This window comes from Parus major, chromosome 3 (assembly GCF_001522545.3).
Source record: "Parus major isolate Abel chromosome 3, Parus_major1.1, whole genome shotgun sequence".
NCBI lineage: Eukaryota > Metazoa > Chordata > Aves > Passeriformes > Paridae > Parus > Parus major.
In genome coordinates, this window is record NC_031770.1 from 1367691 (window position 1) to 1382872 (window position 15182).

A 15182-nucleotide genomic window follows, 5' to 3' on the forward strand; every position below is an offset into this window, starting at 1 on the left:
GCTCTGTTTTCTCTGTGCTATAAGGATATGATCTGGGAAATTCTGGGAAGCTGTGGATAGTGGATATCAGCAGAAGTGGTGTGCTCAGAGCAGCGCTCAGCTGATCTCTGAGTCAGTGTAGCAGTGCTTCATGTAGGGCACACACTGGATGCTGTAGTGAGAAAATTAATCATTTTAAGCTGAAGAAATTCCTTCCAGCATGGAAGTATAAGATGGAAACCTGCAGGAGATGAAGCTTTTGGAGTTAGGACTAAAAGTCATGTGGAATTTGTCTTGCTTGAGGTATTGCAGGGATCCCTGGACAGTGCCAGTGCCAAGAGCAGCTGCCCTTGGGCTGGGCTCGGCAGGGAGGCTGTTGGTGCCCCTGATGGCTGGGCTGTCCTGAGGGGTTGAGCAGTCCCAGACTGCTCCTTTCAGCTCTCTGTGCTCCAGTTTCACTGTTTGGGCTCCTTCAAGAGCACCCCTTTGCTGTGTGGAGGCTTTTGCTGCTGTCCAGGGGCTGGTGAGAGCTGTCACACATCCACAGGCATTTTAGCTGTGCAGGGCTGGCAGCAGCATGGCCCAAGCAGATTTAGCTCTCCATTTGAAAGGGATCCAAGGTCAGTGTGTTGGAAATGCGGTTTGACCGGTATGGGAGCGATCAGGGTGTCTGGGAGCTGTTTTTAGCAGGCAGGTGGCCGCACAGGTAACCTTTGCCATGGCTGTGGTCAGTGCTGCTGCACACAAAGGCCCTGGGGCCCGTAACGCCCGCGGCTTGTGGGAGTACACAGGGTCACGGGGCCCCCGCCGCTCTCAGCCAGCTCCTGGAGCCCTGCCTTTCCCAGGGCAGTTATTAAAACAAATTCACCATTATTCTGGCACGGCCCCATTGAGTTCACCCAGCAGAGCTGAGTGTGTGACAAGGGGGGTGGTGAATGTGACCCCCCTGCCACTGTCCCACACTGGGGACTCGGTAACTGAGCTCTGGGCTCTCAGAAAGTGGACTGCATTTTTGTTGAATTTTTTTCTCATCAAATTAGTGGAGGAAGAATGGTGTTCCCTCAAGCGAGGAAGGGGTTAGAAGCCTGTTTGTGATCCTGTCCAGCTCAGTTTATGCTTTCAGTGTACCAACTGTGGTTTATTTACTAAACTCCTAAACAAAGTCAGTCCTTGATGCATCACAATCACAGTGCTGCAGTTTGCGAGCCCCTGTCTGGTGGTAGCATTGTCATGGGGCCTTCCGCATAAAGGAAATTTCCTTCCCAGTGTTGCTTCAAGATAAGTTGGATTCTCTATTATCGATCCTGCTCTGAGAGCGGCTTCCGTTTTCCTGCTGTGCATGTTTTGCATGTTGCTCATTTCTCTTTACCCCTGGGAAACAAATGTTTTCACAAGCGGTAGGACACTTGGAGCTCCACCCGTATCCTCTCTCGTTTAATTAATCTTCAAAATCCGTAACTGTGTTTTTTAAAATATGAAGGACGTTTGTCAAAACCATCACATGAGGTTTGTAAATAGCACTCAGGGCCCATGGCTGATGTTAAATCCCTGGAGTCAGCACTCATGGATGCACCTGGCTCTTACTGTGGAGGTTTTTGCACATTAAGAGAGTCACAGTTGGGTTGTTTGCTTAACCAGCTTGTCAGGGCTCTAAGCACCACATTTCTGTACCTTTCTTTATCTGAAACATAAAACCAAAATTCCTTGGTTTTAATTCCGTGTGTGTTTTAACCTGGAACTCCAGAGCAGAAAAACAGTTTATCAGTTAGAAATGGTTGATAAAAGCATTGCAAAAACCTGCTGTCATTGTGAAACACCATGTAGAAATAATCAGGAGCGGTTTTAACATGACCAGCACCAGTCACACCACTTTCCAAATGGGCTTGGTTTGCTTTCCCACGTTGTGGGAGTGCAAGAGGAGTGAAGTGATGCAGGGTAAGAAGGGCTGTGCCTTCTCCCTCCAGGGGCTTCTCTTGCTGAGAGTGTGGATGGGGAATTAGAGTCGTGCTCTACGTGTGCCAAGCTCAGGATAAAGCCTGGCCTTGCTGGGTGAGCGCCCCATTGGGAGCCTGAAAGAGCTGCTGTGTCTCTCCAGTGGCATTTTCTGACATAAATTGCTGCTTGTCCCCAAAAGTTGGCAGCACCACGTGGGGCCTGGCCCTTGTGTGGTGCCACAGGGTTTTCCCATGGGACTGCACACAGACAATCAGGGGTCTCCCTGCTTTGGGCCCTGCTTGCTGTAAATCAGAGATGGAAAGAAAGTGAAAAGCCATGAATAGCTCCAGCACTGAAGCTGCTGGAGCTCATGTGAAAAGCTGACTGTGGAGGAGCTAGCGCTGGAAGCAGCACAGCTGTGGAGTAGAGATTTTCACACTGTTTTTAAGCGGTGGGGCCAGCAGGGAGGAGAGCGGTTCCACAGAGGATGGGTGGGGATCAGGTGAGAGGAGCTCAGGCAGGAGCGAGCTGGGGCAGGGGCTGGGGTGGAGGTGAGGAGCCCCAGCCGGGCCCTGCTGCCTCTCGCTGTAAACAGGAAATCGAGGCCAGGAGAGCAAGGCTGAGGAAACGGGCGAGCAGAAGGGGAGAGGCAGCGACTGGCTTTGAACTCTGGAGTAAAGAAAACACTCCTAAAGGCACCACCATCAGCTCCCCCAGCACAGAGGGCCTCCAGCCCGGCTGGACTCCCATCCTCTCCCTCTCCTACAGTGTTTAAGGATGCTGAGGCAACACCCAAGAAAACAAGCCAGTCAAAATTTCTCAAGGTTTTTTCCCCACTGCCTGAAAAATGTACTTTGTCCTTCTTTGGGGCCACTGAAAGTGTTGGGGTGGGAAAGCTTTTTGGGAAAGCAACCTCAGAGCCACACAGATTCTGTCCCCAGGAGGGACCTGTCCTCCCTGTCCTGGAAGGGCTGCTTGCTCGGTTGGCTTCCTTGACTTGCTTTCAACACCAGAAGATCCCAAGCTGGTGTCAGGTAATACCATGGTTCCAAAGGTTTCACAACATGACTTGATGTGTCACTGCATTTTCCACATCATGTCTTTCATCTCTTCAAAATTAGGCCCTTTTACATCTGCTTTGACTAAACCCACATGGATGTTCTTTTCCCACTCTTTCACTCCCAAATTGGGAGGATTATTGATAACCATAATTTGTGACCAAATATTTTTTTAAATGGTTGGCTTTAAGATGGTATTTGATAACTCTTTTTGTTTTACAAAATATTTTGTGTCTCCAACTCTATTTTAAGGGTCCTGTACATTGGCATTTCTCTTTGGAATAAATGTAAGCACAGGGATCACTGAATGTTGTGCTTCTGTGTAGAGACTACAGTGATTAAATAAACTTGCTAAGTTTTGGGGCTTGTTCAAGCTAGTGAAAGGAGACATCATTTCTGTTGGAATTTTCTTTAAAAAGCATCAACTATTGCAAGGTTTCTCTTCTGTGACTCATTTAAAAAAAGTACTTCAAGTAAAGGCATGGATTACTAGACAAGCAGATATGCAGATACAGCACTCCCAGGCACTTGCTATAAATAGTTCATAAAAAATATATTTAAAGCTGGTAGACACTAGCTGCAGTTCCTGCTGATTTCCTGTTCTCTTCATCTATCACAGGGATCCTCTGCTCCATACGGAGGGAGGGCAAACACAAAAATACAAACTGTCAGTTCACCCAAAGCTTGTTGTTTTGTCACTAACCCCACCTTTGACATTTTTCCAAGCCACATTTTTAATTTCACATCTTACAGGTAAGTAAAATCTGTCAAAAATGGGGCAGTTTCAGGGCAGTAGATTTGGTCATGTCCAATCACATGTGTAAGAAGGACAAGTTCAGAAATAAGTGGGAGGAACTGAAATCTTAGGGTGGGGTTTGTGCAGTTGTGCAAAGCACCATTCAGTGCATGTCTGCTCTCCCTCCCACTCACCACCACTCTGTTATCTGATTTCTCTTCTTACTGTCTTTTCTTATTTTACTTGGTCCCCAGCTTTCTGTCCTCTTCACTCTCAGCACCTTTGTCATCCCCCATCACCACCACCACCAGATTTTTGCTGCTGTCCCTATGGTTCTGGAGGCAGTCACTGGTTATGAATGTGCTGGGACCATGCCCCCACCATGCTGCACTGCCAGGAGGGGAGCACATTTTTCCTTTGGGAGGACAGCATCCACCAAACCCCTGGGCAGTCAGATCTGAAATGTTCTCCATGTTTCAAGCAACATTCTTGGAGCTTTCAGAGCTGGGAGTTCTGTAGTTTAGTATTAACCCATCTTCATGTCCTGTTCCTGCACATGCCAACAGCTTTATAGAGACTGATTGGGAGGCTTGGAATCTTGTCTGCCTGGGAAAGCAGAGCACTTCCATTCATCTCTCTGTGGCTTTCAGAGGCCAAGTCAGAGCACCTGTGTTTTGACAAATTTGGTCTGTAGTATTTCCCAGCTCAGTGAAATGACTTTTGGCTAACAAGGAAGGGCTTCATCCAAAGCCCTTGGCAAAAGAATGTAACCACAGAGATGTATAATGTTTTCTGTCTGAGAGCTCTGGGCTTGGCAGATAGCTGGGTAGGAGTTTGTGAATTAATTGGACTGCAGCGAGCCTGTGCAGTAAGAGAGCTCTCACAGCCAATGTTTTCCTCTATAAACAGTTGTGAAAGACTCTGGGAAGGGAAGGTGGAAAGAATCTATTTTTTTTGATAGGGCTTGATATAAATGCTTGTCTACCTCAGGCATGCAGTTATGGAAAAATCCCTGTTGACATTGTGTAAATACAGTTATGAATGTTGAATCTGCAAATAAATAATGTCATGACAAAGGGAAAAAGTCAGTGGGAAGCTTTGGTCTCTGCTCTCTATCATGCTTGTCTTAATCCAAAATGACTTGTGGTATTTTGGGGGATCTGTTGCGGATTTGTGTGTGTGTTCCAGAGCAGGTGAACTCAGCAGGTGAAGAACGGCGAGTTTTCAATGAAAATCCTAGTTTCATCAATGATTCTCCCAAAGTCATACCTTTGAATTAATTTTAAATGTTTGACCATCCCATTTTCACACAGAAACATGAGCTGTCATTTATTTTGAGTAACATTAGGTTGTTTTCCCCACAGATGAACGTGAGGCAGTTCAGAAGAAGACCTTCACAAAGTGGGTGAATTCCCACTTGGCTCGTGTGTCCTGCCGAATTACAGACCTGTACACTGACCTTCGAGATGGGAGGATGCTCATCAAACTCCTGGAAGTGCTTTCAGGAGAGAGACTTGTAAGTGCTTGTATCCATTGTGGGGGGCTTGGGTGGGGTTTTGTGAATCCTTGGCTTGACTGCAGTGTAGGATATGGGAGTGCTGAGGCTTCAGCACTGAAAATGTCTTTTATATATTAAAGGAAAAAAAAAGAGTTCTATCTATTGCTTCAGCTGGATCCAGACACCATTAAAATGCCTTCCTACTGGCTTCAGTGGGAATCAAAGGAAGTCTTCTTCAAAGGTTCCTTGCAGGTAACATGCTGAGTGCTTGCAGCAGCATGTTCCCTGCTCCCAAATTTGACAGGCACAGAGTACAAAATGTTCCTGAGCCCCTTAGATCCCTTGGTGGTGATGAGTTAGATATGCTGGGGGGCATTCCTGGGCCCTGTGGGCAGTGGCCCATTTCTCTGCTGACAAACCCTGCACCAATGCAGGAGTGCAGGCCTGGCACATCCCTGCTCCCTTCCCAGAGCATGCCAGGGTTGTGCAGGACAACAACTGGAGAGGGCCACGCCACTCTGGGAGCAGCTGGAGGTGTGTTCATTACACCCCACTGCTGAGGAATGTCCCTGAGTGTACTTGGTTTTACTTGGATAGATAAGGCTTGGGCTTTCTTTGGTTAGGGGAATGTCTAAAATCAATTTAAATAAATGGGTCAAATTCTTTCTTTGGGTGTACTGAGGCACCCCCTTGGTGCAAGCACAAGGAGTGGTGAAGTAAGAAAGTCCTTGTAGTGGAAAATGCTGCTGCACAAGAGGAAAACTGGGTGCCAGGAAATGGCTGGGTATCAGCTTCTCCTTCAGTTCCTTAAATGATGTCGATGCTCTTAACTGCCTAACTTAGAGCAATCTTTTCAAAGAAATACGAGTCTTTAGCTAAGACCCAAGGCTGCAGGGGGCTGGGTAATCACTTGTCATCAAGCTCTCCTATTAGTGGAGCTCTGTGGCTTAAGACTCTGGTTAATGAGTGGAACATATGGCCCAGTGTAGTGTGTGTGTGGGGAGGCAGAAGAGCTGTCTGAATGCATCTGGGTGGGTGAGGGAGTTGTGAGGTGCACAGAAGTGCCTGTGTGCATGGGGTAACAAATCCTGTAACAAATCCAGCTGCAGTTTGCTCAGAGCCCCTCTCTGGCTCTGCCACACTGCTCACCTCAGATGTGTTTGGTTTGACGTGCTCAGGTAGCAGGTATTCCTCACACAGGGATAGCTGAGACCAACATGGCCCATTATTTGAGGGCTGAGACATCAACTGTGTCACCTCTGGTTAAGTCTCCCTGTCTCACTGCCAAGATCTGACTTTCAGCAGCAAATAGGAAGCTCAGAGCAGTCTCATGACTGTGACTGTGACATTCATTTACATTTTTCTCTCCAGGTTTTGGAAAATGCAAACAGGGCTGAGGTAGCTGCAGGGTGGGGAGAGGGCAGGAGAGCCTCCATGGAGCTGCACTTGCATCATTGTGTCTGGTGTTGGCAGCTGCCTGCACCACCACACATTATTTCTGTAGCTTCCTTATCTGAGGCTGGAGGACAGCAGGCTCTGTTTGAACAGTGCATTCCACCACACCTTCCTCTGCAAACAAGAGTAAACGCAATGCACTAAACCTTGAGACAATTACACACACCAGAAGTATTCCAGGAGGATCTGACACACACCAAAAATGTTCCAGGAGGATTGCCACACAGCATCCACTTGCTCTTCAGTCTTTTGGAATTTATTTTAGTCAATATTAGGTAGGTTCTGACATCTCCATGGTGCCCTAGGGAAATTAGAAGGCAGGTCTTACATAGGTTTAAGATCAAGACAAGAAACATCAAATGGTAAGAAAGCAGAAACTAGCAGAGATGAGTATCCCATGAACGTGGTGTGTCTACTGGCGCAGTGGAACAAACAAGAATTGTTTGCTCTCTTTTGAAATTGGCGTGCAGATTCTGGAGCTGGAGCCTGTGGAGCAGAGTCCAGGATTTTGGATGCCAATCAGGAAAGCAGGGCTGCTCTTTGCCCTCTCACTGATTGCACAAACCCTGCATTTTCCAAAACCTGTTGTGATTTTTGTTGATGAAAAGGCAGAGTCCTTGGAGGTGTGTTGGACCACAACAACAGCAACACCTCCATCTTCCTGGCCTTGCTCAGTTTGACTCCCTAATCCTAGTGTTTAGTCCAGACCTTACAGCATCACGTCCTCTGCACAGCAGTGTTTGGAAGGAAACTGATAGCACGCAATGCTCTCACTGAGTACAGTGGGAAAGAATCCAGCCAGCATGAAAGGACAGTTGTAATTTGGTTTGCACACACTGTTAACCAGCTTCTCCCAAATAGAAAAATAAAGCTAGGAATTGTTTTCAGCCTAAGATTAAGCATTTATCTCAGTTTCTTCCATAACTAAATTAAGGATTGGTAAATTCCTTACAATTCCTGGATGCTCAAAGGTCAAACCACTTAAGCACATTCTCTGTAGTGAATTCTGTCACATTTTCAGTTGGAAAAGAGGAAGGGTTTTGATGTAGAACGAGTTTTCCTGTAATGTGCATGTGAAGACTCTGGGTTTGGTTCTTGTTTTCCCTTTGCTCAGTGCCTGGATCTGTGCTAGCCCAATAACTGTGCAAGATCTGTCTCTCTGTGCCTCATCCCGAGGCTATGCAGGGGAGTGTGGCAAGCACAGCCACACCTTGCACAAACCAGACTCAGACGCCTCTTCCTCTACATAAAACATCTCTGGTGAATGGTTTAGCTCTGTAACCATGGCACTGAAGCTTGTGAGAGCACAAAAAGAGCTTTTTTCTGCTCAGTAATTTGAGGCAATAGAGGCGGCGCAGGTGCTGCTTTGGGCAGTGGGAAGGGCCTTGTTAAGGCAGAAGGGACAGGTTGGGCTCTGCCACTGCTGCTTAGAAATGGCCACAGCCACAGGCATTCCTGAGCCTTGGGAACATCCTTGTGCAGGTGAGCAGGCCTGGGAAGCTGCTCCAGGGCTCCAGGCGTGGCCACGGGCTGGGACGAGCCGTGGGCTGGAGCTGGGGGTGCAGCTGGGCCTCCACCTTTCCTCCTGCCCCAGAACTGCCTCCTACCTGTGTTTTGCAAGGTTCACTCAAGCCTTAGGTCCAGCTTTCCACACTCCTGATGACTGAAGGTGCCAGCTAAAGGCTGGCTCCCAGATTGTCCCTGCTGGGTGAGGAATCTCTGGCAGGCCTCAGCCAACCGTGCAGCTCCCTCCTGCTCCAGCTGTGGCTCTTTGCAGTGGCAGTGTTTGGGATGGATAGGGTGTGCACAGGCTGTACATGCAATCTGGTCCTCTTTGGAGGGCCTTTTACACCCCAGAGCAGTGTGGGGCTCCTGGAAATTCTTCCCCTTGCTGGGAGCTGTGACCGTGCATCATTCCTCAGCCTGGGGAGGAGAACAGAGCCAGGTGAAGCCTCAGGGTTTGTGTGTCCCAGAGGGCCACATCTTCCTGCATGCCTTCCCTCTCCACATGCCCTGTGCACAGGCTGTGTTTGCAGGGACTGTACCATGGCACTGGCCAAAACTCTTCCCCTTGAATTCAGAGGCAAGGATATTGCCTGAGCTATTTCCATGGCCAGTTAATTACATTCACTGCAGAAAACAAGGAAATTATGGCAATTAGTCGTTTGGCTGAGTACCTTTGGTGACATCCCAGTGAACACTGAACAGGCTATTCAGACAAATCTAAACCACTACAAATCCTTATCTGCACAATTCCTTTAATTTTATTCAGTTTTACAGCAGAATTCTGCATGCTGATAGCACAATTGTGTTTCTGCAGTTGCACTGGGCTTTCATATAATTGTGTAATGTTGGTATAGATGATATTTTAATTAGTATTTTCTTTCTATATAGAAAAATTTGTAATCAATCTCTGTTATTTTCTTACTCTTTATCCAATTTACTGACCAAAGAAAAGCAATGCCACTTCCTTCTGGAGGAGATTTACTGACTAGCTCACAGCTCAAATCTGAGTGAATATTCTGGAGAGGAAACATGAGGGAAGTTTGAAAGGCAAATTAAATTGGGCTCATATGTTCAGCTCAGGTCCAGGATATTGGTTTTTCCACCATGAGTTTGGCACCTGCTTCTATTGTCCTGGTGAAAATGGGCTGGAAGATGCAAGGAGTAGTTTTCCCTGGAATTTGAGTGCAGCGTTGAGGCCTGGGAGTGATGATGCACCGGCCAGGACCGAAGAATCAAGCTCTGATTTTCTCCCTCCCATCTACAGTAACAAAGGTTTTTATTCTTCCTTTTACCTTCCAGCCTAAACCAACTAAAGGAAGGATGCGCATCCATTGCCTGGAGAATGTGGATAAAGCCCTCCAGTTCCTGAAAGAGCAGCGAGTGCACCTAGAAAACATGGGATCTCATGATATTGTGGATGGGAATCACAGGCTGACACTTGGTCTTATTTGGACAATTATCCTGAGATTCCAGGTAGGGTTGTACACGTACACACACACACACACACACACACACACACACACACAAGAGCTTTCCACGCCTGTTTGTCACATACTTCACTGCATTTTAGGAGCAGAGTGCTCCCAGGTGCTGGGAGGGAGAAGTGCTTGGGAACCTGTCAGGATAAATCAGTCTCCATTGGTGCTGCTGACCTGTGGTGGGAGTTTCCTGTGGGGAAATTCATATGGCTTTATTTCTAAATCACTAAGAAATGGGAAGTTCCAGTCTCTAGACTTGGTCCAGGAGGAAATGCTGCCCTGAACTGCTCTCCATCTCCATGCTGGTTATCCATAACCCAGCTGGCTTGGCATTGACATGGATTAAGGGTGCCCACAGGAATTATTTTAGTGTCCCAGCTAAGACTGGAGATTTCTTGTTTTCTAGCAATTTACATATTGGTCTTTGCCCTCTGTTAAAAGAGGCTGGGAAGTAATTTTGCAGAAAGAATAATACATCCATATAATAAATATATAACTCATAATAAATAGCATAGTAATAAACATTTAATAGTATTAATTTTGGTGTTTCCCAGTGTTCCTTTCACCTTTTCCAAAAAGGCAGTGTTGTTTCTCAGAGAAATATTGAAATCTTCTATGTTACTTTTAGATCCAAGATATCAGCGTTGAAACTGAGGACAACAAAGAGAAGAAATCTGCTAAAGATGCTTTGCTTTTGTGGTGCCAGATGAAAACAGCTGGGTGAGTGTGGATTAAGTGATTAACTCTAAAGTTCTTACAGCATTTTAGGTTTTTGTTGAAATCATTTTAAATGGGCAAATGTATCTCTTCTTAAGTGGCTTCAGAGAGAGGCAATTCAAGATAAGTGAGTTGATGTTTACAAGTCAGAAAAGTCTGAATTTATGATGTCAATGCTGGGTGATAAACACACCAGTCTGATAATCCATGAATATATACAGTAATGTGCTGGCTCTTTTTCACTCTCTTCTGAAGAAATGACGATTTCAAGGGAAACTTAATGCCTCTCTGCTCTGGATTTGGTGCCAGAGTGTGCAGAGCTGCACTGGGAGTGCTGTATTGATTGCACTCTCCTTGTTTTTGTTCTACAGGTACCCCAATGTCAATATCCACAACTTTACAACAAGCTGGAGGGATGGGATGGCATTCAATGCACTGATCCATAAGCACAGGTACGTGTGGCTCAATGTCTGCCCTGCTTTTGCAGCTGCCTTGCAGCTTGATTCTAAAAATCTGTGAAGACCAGGAAGTTGAGTAGCTGCTGAGAGTTTTACAGCAACCTGCCTTGTTTTGAGCTTTACAGCTCTTGTGGTCATTGTGAGCTCGGCTGGGCAGCATCCTCTCACACCACAAGTCAAAACAGGCTGTGTTTGGTTTCAAGGGCATAAATTACACCTGTGATTATTTGGGTTTGGTTTGGTTCTTGTACCTCAGTAAGTAACCCATGCCCAGGTCTGGAGTTCGGGGGCGGCAGTGGAGAAGCACACCCAGAGCAGCCTGGAGGGAAAGGAAATCCCTGCCCAAGGATGGCCAGATGTGGTGCCAGGCTGCCACAGCTGGGGAGGCTGCCCAGGGCAAGCTCAGGCACAGTTATCCAGATGGATTGCATGCTTCCATGGGCATGAGGAGAGACTCACAACCACAACTTTATTCTTCTCCAGTGTCACCTTCCCTGCTGTTAAGCTCTCCCCTGTTTTCTCCCATGGCCAGGTCCTGCTGTGCCATGTGCTGGGCATTGCTTCATTCCTTTAACACTGCTGGGAAATGCACAGGGCACGTGAAACCTTGGCCAGGTTTTCTAAGGGTTGGAGATTTTAGTTCATTTGAGGGTGGCTGCACTGTGCTTTGGGAAATCTAAAGAATTTTCCATCCTGTCTAGGCCTGATCTGATTGACTTTGACAAGCTGAAGAAATCAAATGCACACTACAATCTGCAGAATGCTTTTAACCTTGCAGAGCAGCACCTTGGTCTTACCAAGCTCCTGGACCCTGAGGGTAAGAATTCCAGCAGTTTCATCACTTAAGGGCTCTTTCCTCCCACCCCTCCATGTCAGAGCACATCTCTGTGACAGCTTTTTGTGTCCAAGAGCAGCTGGAAGCTGCTGACTCACCTGGTGATACAGGCAGAGAGGGAGGGAGAGAATGTGAGATGTCTCCAGCAGCAAACAGAGCAGCAGTAGCACAAGAGCCCTTAATCCTGTGATTATTTACTGCCATCTGACAAGTTTGTTGGCCTGGCCATGTGTCCATAAAATCATTCCAGTCAGAGGCTTTCTTCTGAGAAGGAAGAGAAGCAGAGGAGCAGAGAAGCTTCAGCCCATGCTTCTACGGGAGTGTGTGTGCTCCCAGTGCTGGGGCAGGAGTCTTGTGTCACAGGGCAGCTGTGATGTGTTTGGGCAAATTTCTTCTTCCTTGTTTTCCAGTGCTTCAGAATTGCTGCAGGAGCGGAAATATTTTGTTTTCCACCTGTATCTCTCAGATTCACCTGGACAGACATAGGCTTGAATTCCTCTCTCCAAATGCTGACACAGCACTGAAATTGTCAATTAACAGTTGTTCTGTCAACTCACACAGACAACCAGAGGAGTTATTTGGCTGTGCACAAGCTGTGGCAAAGTCTGGAGCTTGACTGTAAAGCCCAAAAACCCCAAGCTTTAGCCCCAGTCCAAACTACTGCCAGAACCAGTGCAAAGCTGCTCAATTTATTTTTCATTAGGACACCAACCTTAGGGGCTGAACTGCCACTGAAGCCATCTCTGACTCCCAAACACATCCTTGGTGCATGCTGAGCTCTGTTGGTGTAACCCCTGCAGCCTCAGCATGCTGAGATAACTCTTGTTTGGTTTGCAGATATCAGTGTTGACCACCCTGATGAAAAGTCAATCATCACCTATGTGGTGACATACTACCACTACTTCTCCAAGATGAAAGCTTTGGCTGTCGAAGGAAAACGTATCGGAAAGGTCTGCCAGTTTAAATTATAAATTGTTACAAAGCAGGTTAAATATTTCTGATTTCCATTTTCCTCTTGGCTGTTAAGTTTTTAGAGTCCACTCTCTGGGAATTTTTATTTTTTTTTGCTTTTGAACATGTTTTGAATGTTAAATATTCCCATGTGACTATGAGGAGTAGTTAATTTCCAGCTGCCTCACATTAGAAAACACTTGGCTGGTGTTTTATTTTTGCTTGTTAATTTTGCATCATTGCTGCTTTTCCTTTCTCATTAACTGCTCCTCAGCCTCTGGGCCCTCTGTCTCCTCTGGAAAAGTCCCTCATTTAAAACATGTGCAGTCATTCTTTGTCCTTTGGTGACACTGCCCCCGTCCTTACAGCTGGCAGACTGAACATGAATCCTTGTGTGAGCCTCAGCTCTGCCTCCCTATTGCTTTGGGATCTTGGGAATTGAGTGCTGAAAAATGCCAAGCTCTCCTTCCTCGGGGATCCCGGCAGCGAGTACTCTGATTCACAACTCAACTCTCCCAGCAGTTCCTTTTATGTGGCTTGTTGGATTTAAATGACTGAAGGGCACTGCCCCTGTGACTCATGTGTGTTGTGCTGCTGTTGCAGGTGCTTGACAATGCTATTGAAACAGAGAAAATGATAGAAAAATACGAGTCCCTGGCTTCTGACCTGCTGGAGTGGATTGAGCAAACCATTATCATCCTCAACAATCGCAAATTTGCCAACTCCCTGGTTGGGGTGCAGCAGCAGCTGCAGGCGTTCAACACTTACCGCACAGTGGAGAAACCACCCAAGTGAGTTTAATCTCAGCTTAACACAACACTCAGTGCTCTTGTTGGCTTAGTCACTCATTGATTTTTTTTTTTTAAAAACAAACACATCCAAGTAATTTTAATTGTGGCTTAAGAATTTATTTTCCTAAGCAAGCCCAACTCTCATATTCCTGATTGGTACTCATCAGTGTTACCTGGGGCTCGTTTGCTCTGTGCTGTTCAGTGTGCAGATCATAACAACATCAAGGAGAAAAGCGTGTCTCTCACAGGATCTGAGAGTCCTGGAAGCTGTCCCTGCCCTGGGATGCCTGTCTTATCATACAAGTGGTAATAGCATACCATGGTAGTACAGTAATGTCACCACTTGTGCTTTTAATAGCAGTGGATAATACCAAAATGCTGCTATTAAAAGATCCCTGCTGCTTATCCATCATGAAAAGGAAGCGTGTCTGGCTTTGTCGAACAGCACTGCTTACTCAAACTGACACAAGCAAAACTGGGCAACTTATTTCTGGAAAGCCTCTTTTAGGATTGTGATATCAAATCTGTTTATTATTTTTGTCTAATATGAGTTCTAATGGATAATAATCACAACCTGAAACATTACACAGGATCCAGACATCTAAAACTGCAGATTATTCCCTAATGTCCATGGAGTTTGTTTATTTCCCAGGCATACAACACAGGGAAAACAGTGGGAAGAGTTTATTGACTGCAGAGGGCTTTAAATAAAACTTCAATTTCTTGTGCTGATGGAGTAAACTAGGATAGTGCACATACCAGAATAAAAAAAAAGCCTTTTCCTGTCCCCCAAGGGGTTTAAATCCAAACACTCAGACAGCTGACTTCTGTGAAGCTGCTTTTGCTGTCTGCCCCAACTGGCTCCAGGGGAAGTGTGGGCTATTTCCATTGCTCCCAGCTCCCACACAAGATGGAAGTGTTTATGTGACTGCACCATTCACCATGTCAACGTTTTAAACAAGTGCTTTGTTACTGTTTACTGTAGTCGACTGTATTCAGTGTTTTATAGAAGTGCTTCCCTGTGAGGGTGCTGAGGCCCTGGCACAGGTTACCCAGAGAAGCTGTGGCTGCCCCATCCCTGGAAATGCTCCAGAACAAGTGGGACAGGGCTGGGAGCAGCTTGGGATAGTGGAAGGTGTCCCTGCCTTGGCAGGGGGTGGGACTGGATGGGCTTTAAGGTACTCTCCAACCCAAACCATTCTGTCAATCCATGATTCTACAATTATACCTTAGCAGTAACGAAAGTTTGATTATCACTCAATTCTCTTGCAAAATTTTGTTTAGATTTACAGAAAAAGGAAACCTGGAAGTGCTGCTTTTTACCATCCAAAGCAAAATGAGAGCCAACAATCAGAAAGTGTACATGCCGAGGGAGGGCAAACTCATCTCTGACATTAACAAGGTAACCTGAGTAGCTCCTGCCCTGTGACTCGGGATATTGCTGTTTTCTCTCAGAAAACTGGGCAGAAAAACATTTGTGATCTCCAGCCTTGATGTGGGTGCTGTAAGGGACGGGTGAGGTGGGGTGACCTTTTCCTATAGCTGGGAGTTACTACCCTGAGCCAGGCCCTGGGTGTCCTCAGCGTCTGTAGGAGTTTCTGCTCCTGGGGCTGCCAGCTCTGCCTTGCCCCTCGTGGTCCTGGCTGTTGGACAGAAGTGACAGGAGGCAGCAGCAGCAGGTGCTGTGCCTTCCCCTTCACCTCCCAGTGCCCTGCCTGGGCATTGTGGATCCCTCTGGGGTCCTGCAGCCTGTTCTCTGCTGCTGCAGCTGGCAGGGCAGGGCTG

General features: G+C 46.7%; 1 protein-coding gene across 4 annotated transcripts in view; it reads left to right on the plus strand.

Moving 5' to 3' along the window:
- SPTBN1 (spectrin beta, non-erythrocytic 1) overlaps positions 1-15182 on the plus strand; it is a 115064-nt gene that overhangs the window by 62811 nt on the left and 37071 nt on the right. For all 4 annotated transcript variants that reach the window (XM_015621567.2, XM_015621568.2, XM_015621570.3 and 1 more), the window contains 8 exons: positions 5073-5224; positions 9467-9640; positions 10274-10365; positions 10734-10814; positions 11522-11637; positions 12493-12605; positions 13210-13397; positions 14682-14799. In XM_015621567.2, coding sequence (XP_015477053.1) covers positions 5073-5224; positions 9467-9640; positions 10274-10365; positions 10734-10814; positions 11522-11637; positions 12493-12605; positions 13210-13397; positions 14682-14799 — 1034 coding nt within the window. The remainder of the gene's footprint in view (positions 1-5072; positions 5225-9466; positions 9641-10273; positions 10366-10733; positions 10815-11521; positions 11638-12492; positions 12606-13209; positions 13398-14681; positions 14800-15182) is intronic.